The sequence below is a fragment of the Gadus morhua genome, chromosome 17 (assembly GCF_902167405.1).
Source record: "Gadus morhua chromosome 17, gadMor3.0, whole genome shotgun sequence".
NCBI lineage: Eukaryota > Metazoa > Chordata > Actinopteri > Gadiformes > Gadidae > Gadus > Gadus morhua.
Window position 1 is genome coordinate 13,320,693 of NC_044064.1, and position 10,137 is coordinate 13,330,829.

General features: G+C 44.1%; 1 protein-coding gene across 1 annotated transcript in view; it reads right to left on the reverse strand.

The window, feature by feature from the left end:
- Positions 1–5,412: 5,412 nt before the first annotated feature.
- Positions 5,413–10,137, reverse strand: part of npy2rl (neuropeptide Y receptor Y2, like) — a 31,755-nt gene continuing 27,030 nt past the window's right edge. Inside the window, exons 6-7 of the mRNA XM_030337810.1 lie at positions 8,887–9,375; positions 5,413–8,808 (exon numbers count right to left, since the gene is read on the reverse strand). Coding sequence (XP_030193670.1) covers positions 8,659–8,808; positions 8,887–9,375 — 639 coding nt within the window. The 3' untranslated portion in view covers positions 5,413–8,658. The remainder of the gene's footprint in view (positions 8,809–8,886; positions 9,376–10,137) is intronic.

Consider the following 10,137-nt stretch of genomic DNA (forward strand, 5'->3'; position numbering starts at 1 on the left):
CATTATATTCTCAAGTTCATCTAATCTAATCAGAGTAGGGGTTGGACAGTATATAGACAGGTCATTCAATATCAGGTAGGGGTTAGGCAGACTACAAATAATTACAGCTTCAGTAATTAGACTTAAGTAATTGCTTAATTGCTTTAACCAATTTCAAGAAATATAAGTCAATGATACTCTAGTAACACCCGGTCATATCCAGTGTTGCTGGAGAACACTTGACTTCCTCTATTAACTTGGTGAAGTTAATTTAAAGATACTGCAGCACTGACAATATTGCCAGGCATGTCGCCATTCTCTCTGTGTATGTTGTCGATTTAGGGTCATGAGTTTACATTAAAGTAATGGTGAATAGTACACTTAGGAGAGGCTTAAGAGGCTTAAGAGAGACTTAGTTTATTCCAGAGTGCTGGTGAGGCCCTGGGGCCCCACTAATTACTGCTAATTAGTTAATTAATGAATAGATTTATCGGTGGAAGGAGAGAACTAATTGGATTTAGTTAGCATCCAAAACACACATTTAGATATTTACACACATAGCTAGACACACACACAAACACACATACTGATTAATAAAGACACATACACACTCACAATTACACACACACACAGACTCAGATGTATATTCAGTCATACAAACACAACTTTAGAAACAGCTTACACACACATCCACTTATTCACATTGACAGAAAATGGAATGTCTGGGCCAAACATCTGTGGAAATTGTGTCTGCAATTTGTATAGACCATCACGCATTGCATGAACTCGTTATAACAAGGTTTTGAATAAAGGGAACCTTACAAATACCCAAGCTTTATTCTGGGGCTAGGCTGACAAAAACACACTTTGTTCAGTTTGGATCAAAATAACTTGGTGGGTATTCAGCATTTCGGTTTCACTTCTGCACAGTGTAGGCTGCTCAAAAACATGCACGATTTAGGCCCTCATAGTACGGCAGATAAAAGTACACACTCTAGTGCGTGTAGGATGTAGTACACAGGGTGAGATGCAGCAGTACTCTCAACTCAACCAGTACACTTACCTGAACCTCTCTGCCTCTCTTTGCCTCCTCCTTCTCCTCCACTCTTCGTCTCCTCCCTCTACTTTCCCTCTCTCCTTTCTCTTTGTCTCCTCCCTCTCCTATCTCCCCTCTCTTTCTGCCCCATCCTCTCCTCCAAAACCTCTTACCTAACCTGCGTCTCACCTCTTTCCAACTCTGCTCTCAGAGACTTTGAATCTCGACACTTAAATATAAATAAATATTATAAATAAATATTTTTTGCATCAGCATTTCTATATGGGTGTATATCAATGTAGTGTGTGTTTTAACTGCACTTGGCGCTTTTGAGGCGCTTAGGGTGTTTGAGGGTAAATTATTTGGGTCGACCATTTCCTGGTAATGAAATAACCTCCATTATATTTCATTACTTGCCTGCTACATTTCTGTTTGGAATCCCCCAGCCCTTATGGAAGAAATGTAATGTTTCAAGAAATATCATTACTATACATAGAAGATGTTAAGAAATATAAACATTATCTTATCTGCCCTATGACTGAAATTAGTGTGGAAAAACACACTCACCAAAGGTTCACACACACAAATATACATTACCGAAAGTCTGTCCCTACGTGGTGCGATGTAGTTGGAGCACGTTCCTAAGCTTTACCTGGGAGAGTGCAGTCTTACCAATCTAGGGGGTTAGATGAGGGGTACTCACCGCAGGTCCACAGCCACCGTAGGCGAACAGCCCTCTCCGTGACACGCCGCACCGCCACCTCGCCTCCAGGTGACCAGCCCGCTCTTTGAATGCCGTCTTTCCGTTTCCACCCATGTATTTATGGCCAAAAGTTCTCTCACAGCAGAGTCTTCAACCAAAACCTTGTGTCCTTTGTGTTAGACCTCCGAGTCTCACCTCCAGACACTCTCAACCCAGAGTCCCACTTCCTGGGACTCACCTGCCGCCTCAGGTGGTTCCATTTACCGCTAATGAGCACCTCAACACCGCCCCCTCTGGGTGATATCAGTACTGACCCTAACCATAAGCAACCTAGAGCTAAACCTATTCCTAATATCGTAACAATATAAAACTGTATAACCCTATATATATATATATATATATATATATATATATATATATATATATATATATTTAGGGCTTGGATGTTTTATATCACCAATATATAGTTGGATTGGGTTGTATGGCGGGAGCTAATTTGGCAGGGTGTCCTTTTACCATACTATACCAGTTTATATTACACAAATTATAGTTGTTCTGTCTATTATAGTTTTTAGAACCTCACCGATGCACACATCTCCTTGTTTGGGTGCCTTGAAACTCTCCATGTGAAGATTGCTTATTTTCACGAAGCTCACCTATTGGGCGTTCAAACGGTAGAAGAATCTATATTTACAGAACCTGTATTCACGGTTCACTCTGCTTTAGAGAAGAGACTTAATGTATGCAGGCATTTTAAAACCCTGGACGCTAACTTTTCCTGTTCTTGATTACCATGAGAGCCCTTAGTTGAGGAATATAGACGCATACATGGTCGTTTGTTGCCTATGGCCACAATTACATTTTCTGTGACATACAAGCATATTTCCTGTTCTTTATTCATGAACATGAAGATGTTACATAACAACCTCTGAAATAATTGGATTTTGGTTCCTGTGATAGCTATCCTCATTGCAAGGTACTTTGAAAAATCTCCTAATTTAAGAGCATACTAGACTCTTCTGAAGTCACCCCCTCATTAGTATGGTTTATAATTGAGACAATTGGATTAGATTCCACATACTGTCTTCAGAATTAAGTTGGTTATCTATTCCTTATACCTTATAAATATGCATCTTGTCACGATCATTGCACTCAACAACATAAATAATAAATTCAAACTCTAGCTACCTGTCAATCTGTTTAAAACGCACTCCTTTACAGCTCAATGGGATCAGAATTCAAGAGACAGCCAAGACTTGAACTGAAAAGCATGGCAGAAAACCATTCGTCATTCCACTCAAGTACAGTGATTGAAAATGCCCATTTTAATTGTCCCGTAAACAGCGTCACTTAGGACCTCTCTCACAGCAGGCGTCACTTCCTCGGGCCGTTCTGCTTGGCGCTGGGAACGACTAGGACGATGACACTGAAGAAGTGAATCGTTGGTATTTGAGGCTCGACGTTTATCTGCATTTCCGTCACACGTGAAACATGAATTAAATGAATTGATGATTTGTGTCAAATAAACAGGCCTCGTTGAAGTCAATGAGCTTCATCAGCTGTGTAACTATCAAATCTCTAGGGGTGACGCAACGAGTCACGTATATAACTTAATTCAATTATGAATAAAAAATAATAGTAACTTAATTTCAGTGGCCTGTACTGGCCTTCATTGTGTTGGTTGGTATTCCGTTTTTGCGACACTGAGTTTAACCGCACCAATGTCAATTTTCTTTAGACTCAAGCCTGCGAATAGAACTGTTTCATTACAATCGTGTCTTCGTCATTGTCATCATGACCGTTGTTCATGTCTTAGGACATGGCGATGGTAGCAGCCTACTAACGTTCTCACACACAGTCCTCTTATGCATAGAGGTAAACAACATTCGTAGACTAACCATCGTTATCGGTTCTATGTTTTGATCATTCATCGCGATGGAAGTCGGTGCTGCAAGCCAGTGTTTACTTATTATACGTTGCTTTTCATAACATGAAGGTGTGCAGTTTTAACAGAGCAGTTTCGTTTTGGATACCGACTTTCTCAAAAGAGCGACAGCCTATTTTAGTTATCAAAGAGGACAACAACCCAGAAGAACCGAACATCTCTAAAACAAGAATTGTTTAGAGAATGCACACCCATTCATCATGATCCCCGTGATCTGCAGACAGCCATTCGCTACACTCTTTGACACTTATATTAGAGAGTGAAACTTTATTATAATTGAATCCTCTAAATTCCATGGATATTCTGGGGAGAGGCCGGAGCATAACTTCAGAGAGAGGCTTAATCTTCAAGGTCACTTCGTGCTGTTTGGATTCTGTAATTGCAAAGGAAAGGTGCTACCGTGCTTCTTTTATCTCCGTTTGCATCGGGTGCACTGGAACATTCTTTATGAAAGGAGGGGAGAACAGACGACGACGAACACACGACGACGAACACACGACGACGAACACACGACGACAAACACACGACGACAAACACACAACGACGACACTTACTTTCATACAATCCTACTCATTTGGAACCTTGTCGATAAGTATGAGTGGACCGGACGGGATCAATTCTTGCATCCTATTCCTATCACAGTAACGACGAACAAAACAATTTGGGGGTTGTCAGAGTGCTATGATATGTAAATAAGATAATGGTCATGCATAAAATATAGGAAATATTGGAAGTATGCGTGCATATCACAGCACATTTCATGGTGTCCAAAGGGCATAAACTACCACATAGATGCATAAAGGGTAACAATCATGCAAATCATTTTGTGTGTCTGGGATTATGTGTGTGAAACAGTGGCGGCACCTTAGTGTGTGTGTGTGTGTGTGAGAGCGAGAGAATTTTTCTGATACAATAATTCTGAATCTCCCTATTTTCTCGATCTGGATTCCAGCATAAATAGGCCTGTTATTGATTTTCCTGATTTATTTTAATTAAACATTTTATTTATTCATTTCACTGCCTAAGTGCCGAGATTGTCGGGAATTCTCTAGTTTATTTGTTTTGTTTTGCATACATGCATATTTAATTTTATTATTGACATACTCTGTATAATGTCAACATGCCTGATTTATATTTTAATTATTTATATATATTTATGTGTTCATTATTTTACACACATAAATACACACCGTAATCTTGGCTCATTTATAAATTTGTTTAACAGGGAAGATGGACAGTCAGTAACTGTCCTAGGATTAACTCAAAGGCTACACTTCATCCACAGTAGCAGAGTCGCTTTGAATTTCACTCATAGCGACTTGCTACCGTGTTAGTTAGCGTGGCAATGGTTTCAAGGGGTCACAGCGGCCAAAGGGTCAGGGGTCGCTCCTACTACAACAAGTAAGGTTGAAAACTTAACAGTAGATGAAGGCTTCTATTACGGCATAATAAAATATAATATACTCTCCCTTTCTAAGTAGGTGCTGATTGGTTCCCTGCGGGATGTCACTTCCTGTTTAATTTGGTAAACGAACATCTTACATCATGCCCACCACTATTTAATATATGTGTGGGATGCAGGTTTATTTATACATGTTTGAGACTGAACGGAGACTGAACTCTAAAGTATGTCATCCAGTGGAGACCTTTGTAGTTTTTTTGTCGTCCAGTTGAGACATAAGAATTGGAAAGCGCTACGCTCTAAACTTTTGGCACAATGAGGAAACACATGAATAAATAAACAGGCCGTTGGTCAAGCGCTTTCAGCAAACCTTTATCAGTCGGATTTTGAATATTGAATGTTCATATGCTCTCTCTCTCTCTCTCTCTCTCTCTCTCTCTCTGTTCTTTGAAGCTTGTTCCTCTTTTCCATTCACTTTCGACGCCATTCAATTTCGGGTTTTCTCCCGACTCTGTTGATTTTCCTCCCCTCCCGACTCTCTCTCTCTCTCTCTTACTCTCTTCTCTCCCTTCCCTTCCTGTCCCCTACTTTCCCTATCCCTCTATCTCTATATCTCCCTTATACTTAGTCACAGAGTGAGACATATTTGTATAATTCTAGACCCCCCCCACCTCCCCACCCTTCATCCAAACCCTTATCTCATCATCTGCTGTCTGTCTTCGGGTCTCTTTCTCTCTCCATCATTCTCCCTCCCTCCCAATATCTTGGTCTATCTATCCCTCCCCTGTGCATCACCATCTCTTCTGACATTTTCTAATTACAGATGGAATAAGCCTGATGGACTTTAACTCCTATCTGTCATCGCTGCCTCCTACTCTCCAGCGCTCTCTCCCTACCCATCCCACCTGCCCTTATTGCGCTCTCTCTCTCTCTCTCTCTCTCTCTCTCCCCCTCTCTCTCTCTCTCTCTCTCTCTCTCTCTCTCTCTCTCTCTCTCTCTCTCTCTCTCTCTCTCTCTCTCTCTCTCTCTCTAGTACGGGTTGAGAATGAAACAGCCCATGTCAGTCACATGACAAAACAGAAAATATTTGGTCACATGGTTTCACAAAGCTTCATGCATGTCCTCCCACCTTGTTGGCCACCTTGGCTCCTTTGCGATGCGGTTTTCAATCATGCTGTTCGACACCCATGCTGCACAACTGAACTCAAATCGTTATTTTTTTTTAATATTCACTTATATGAATGTGATTTAAGCTGTTGCCGACGTGATTTGTTCATTAGTCCCGGAATAGTGGAATAGTAATGACTCCAAAAACACAAATTCAATTCTTGCCACAAAACTAGACGAAATACATGTTTACGCCGACAGAGATAAACAAGGACGCACGATCGCGCACGCACATACACCCAGACACACACAGAAACGCGCACACACACGCCCACACACACACGCACAAACATACACACACGCACACTCACAATCAGGGAACCCAAACAGTTCATTTTTAAAAAAGAAAGGCGTAGGGATGAGTGACTCGGTGGAAGCAGGAATAGACGGCCCGCTTATCTCTCGGTTCCAAGACGTATTCCGAGCCCCGCCAATGTTCCAGACTCCTGTCATTCCTCCCAGCATCTCTTCCAAGCTCAGAGGCTCCGTAATGCAAACCTCGCTGTGTAAACAGTCTCTATTCTGTCACACGACACCCACTACATAGTCTGATCCATTATTTGTGATCGTTTTTTATCTTCCCATGGATATTACCAAAAAATATAACACAGGGGTGTCTGCATTGGCCTAGCGGGATGCCGTCGCCATGGAAACGGGTTGATGGATGCCTCTATTGGCCACTGGGCGGGTCCAGAGACACGTGTGATGTCATAATCCTCTAATGTCTTATCACGACCAGTATGTGTTTTAAGAAAAAAAAAAAAGGTTGAAACATCTCTCTGTCTAACTATGTCAGTGTCTTTGTTTCTGTCTGCTTCTGTTGCTCCACATTTCTTTTGCTTCAGTCTTTGTTGTTCTGTGTTTCTCTGTCCCATCTAGTCTCTCTCTGTCCCATCTAGTCTCTCTCTGTACCATCTAGTCTCTCATTCTGTCTAGCCTAGTCTCTCTCTGTCTAACCCAGTCTCTCTCTCTGTCTACCCCAGTCTCTCTCTCTGTCTACCCAGCCTCTCTCTCTGTCTACCCAGCCTCTCTCTGTCGACCCTAGTCTCTCTCTCTGTCTACCCTAGTCTCTCTCTCTCTGTCTACCCTAGTCTCTCTCTCTGTCTAACCTATTCTCTCTCTGTCTGGCATAGTCTCTCTCTGTCTAAGCTAGTCTCTGTCTGTTAACCTGGTCCCTCTCTGTCTACTATAGCTTCTGTGTCTAAGCTAGTCTCTGTCTGTTAACCTGGTCCCTCTCTGTCTACTAAGGTTTCTGTGTCTAAGCTAGTCTCTGTCTGTTAACCTGGTCTCTCTCTGTCTACTATAGTTTCTGTGTCTAAGCTAGTCTCTGTCAGTTAACCTGGTCCCTCTCTGTCTACTAAGGTTTCTGTGTCTAAGCTAGTCTCTGTCTGTTAACCTGGTCTCTCTCTGTCTACTAAGGTTTCTGTGTCTAAGCTAGTCTCTGTCTGTTAACCTGGTCTCTCTCTGTCTACTAAGGTTTCTGTGTCTAAGCTAGTCTCTGTCTGTTAACCTGGTCTCTCTCTGTCTACTATAGTTTCTGTGTCTAAGCTAGTCTCTGTCTGTTAACCTGGTCTCTCTCTGTCTACTAAGGTTTCTGTGTCTAAGCTAGTCTCTGTCTGTTAACCTGGTCTCTCTCTGTCTACTAAGGTTTCTGTGTCTAAGCTAGTCTCTGTCTGTTAACCTGGTCTCTCTCTGTCTACTAAGGTTTCTGTGTCTAAGCTAGTCTCTGTCTGTTAACCTGGTCCCTCTCTGTCTACTAAGGTTTCTGTGTCTAAGCTAGTCTCTGTCTGTTAACCTGGTCTCTCTCTGTCTACTATAGTTTCTGTGTCTAAGCTAGTCTCTGTCAGTTAACCTGGTCCCTCTCTGTCTACTAAGGTTTCTGTGTCTAAGCTAGTCTCTGTCTGTTAACCTGGTCTCTCTCTGTCTACTAAGGTTTCTGTGTCTAAGCTAATCTCTGTCTGTTAACCTGGTCTCTCTCTGTCTACTAAGGTTTCTGTGTCTAAGCTAGTCTCTGTCTGTTAACCTGGTCTCTCTCTGTCTACTATAGTTTCTGTGTCTAAGCTAGTCTCTGTCTGTTAACCTGGTCTCTCTCTGTCTACTAAGGTTTCTGTGTCTAAGCTAGTCTCTGTCTGTTAACCTGGTCTCTCTCTGTCTACTAAGGTTTCTGTGTCTAAGCTAGTCTCTGTCTGTTAACCTGGTCTCTCTCTGTCTACTATAGTTTCTGTGTCTAAGCTAGTCTCTGTATGTCTACGTCTGTGGCTCAGCTAATCTCTCTCAGTCTAAGCTCTAAGTCTGTGTTTGTCTAACCTCTTCTCTGTCTCTCGCTCTAGCCTTGTCTTGTCTCCCTCTTATTCTCTCTCTCTCCCTCTATCCATCTCTTCTACCACCCCTACTCCTTAGTCGCGAGCCCCCCCTCATCTCCCCCATCACAGATCGGTGGCGTTGAGGTGCGTCGACGCCGTCTCCTGTGCTTCCGGAACCTTCCTCAGTGTTCCTCCTCCTCCTCCTCCTCCTCCTCCTCCTCCTCCTGCCCCTCCTCCTATGGGATGAACACTATCCAGTCTCCCGTTCCCCGCCTTCCCCCTCTCCCCCCGGCCGCTCTCCCCTCCTCCTCCTCCCCCTCCTCCTCCCCCTCCCCCTCCGGCCCCTCCCACCCGGCCCCTCCCCCGGCCCCGCCCCCCGGCGTGCCGACACTTGAACACGGCCAGGAAGGCGGAGCGGTAGTTGCGGTTCATCCAGCCGTAGAGCAGCGGGTTGGCGAAGGTGGAGCACATGGCGACCACGTGGAAGACGGTGTAGAGCAGGTGGAAGTCCCGCATGTCCAGCACGCTGCTGTCGATGTCCGTGGCCAGCTGGAAGGCGTGGAAGGGCAGCCAGCTCACGGCGAACACCACCACCATGGTCACCAGCATCTTGGTGGTCTTGCGGCGCCGCCGGTGGCGCTCCGAGCTGGCGGCGCCGGACGAGGCGGGGGCGGCGGCGGCGGCGGCGTCGGCGGGGCTGACGTGTGCGCGCAGCTTGGACCAGATGCGGGCGTAGGCGAAGGAGATGATGGCCAGCGGCAGGAAGTACTGCAGGATGAGCATGGAGATGCTGTAGACGCGACCGTCCGTGCTCTTGCCCGGCCACTTCTCTGTGCACACCTGGGGGTGGGGGGGGGGGGGGGGGGCTGTTAGTGTGTGTCTATGACTGTATACCCTCATAGTGTGTGTATTGCTGTGTGTATACGGATGTGTGCAGACTTGTTTAGTGTGTCTATAACTGGGTGTACATCATGTTTGTATACCTGTATAGTGTGTGTGTGTACCTGTATAGTGTGTGTGTGTACCTGTATAGTGTGTGTGTACCTGTATAGTGTGTGTACCTGTATAGTGTGTGTGTACCTGTATTGTGTGTGTGTGTGTGTACCTGTATTGTGTGTGTACCTGTATAGTGTGTGTACCTGTATTGTGTGTGTACCTGTATAGTGTGTGTACCTGTATAGTGTGTGTACCTGTATAGTGTGTGTGTGTACCTGTACTGTGTGTGTACCTGCATAGTGTGTGTGTACCTGTATAGTGTGTGTATAGTGTGTGTGTACCTGTATAGTGTGTGTGTACCTGTATAGTGTGTGTGTACCTGTATAGTGTGTGTGTACCTGTATAGTGTGTGTGTGTACCTGTATAGTGTGTGTATAGTGTGTGTGTGTACCTGTATAGTGTGTGTGTACCTGTATAGTGTGTGTGTACCTGTATAGTGTGTGTGTGTGTGTACCTGTATAGTGTGTGTGTACCTGTATAGTGTGTGTGTGTACCTGTATAGTGTGTGTGTGTACCTGTATAGTGTGTGTGTGAACCTGTATAGTGTGTGTGTGTACCTGTATACTGTGTGTGTACCTGTATAGTGTGTGTGTACCTGTATAGTGT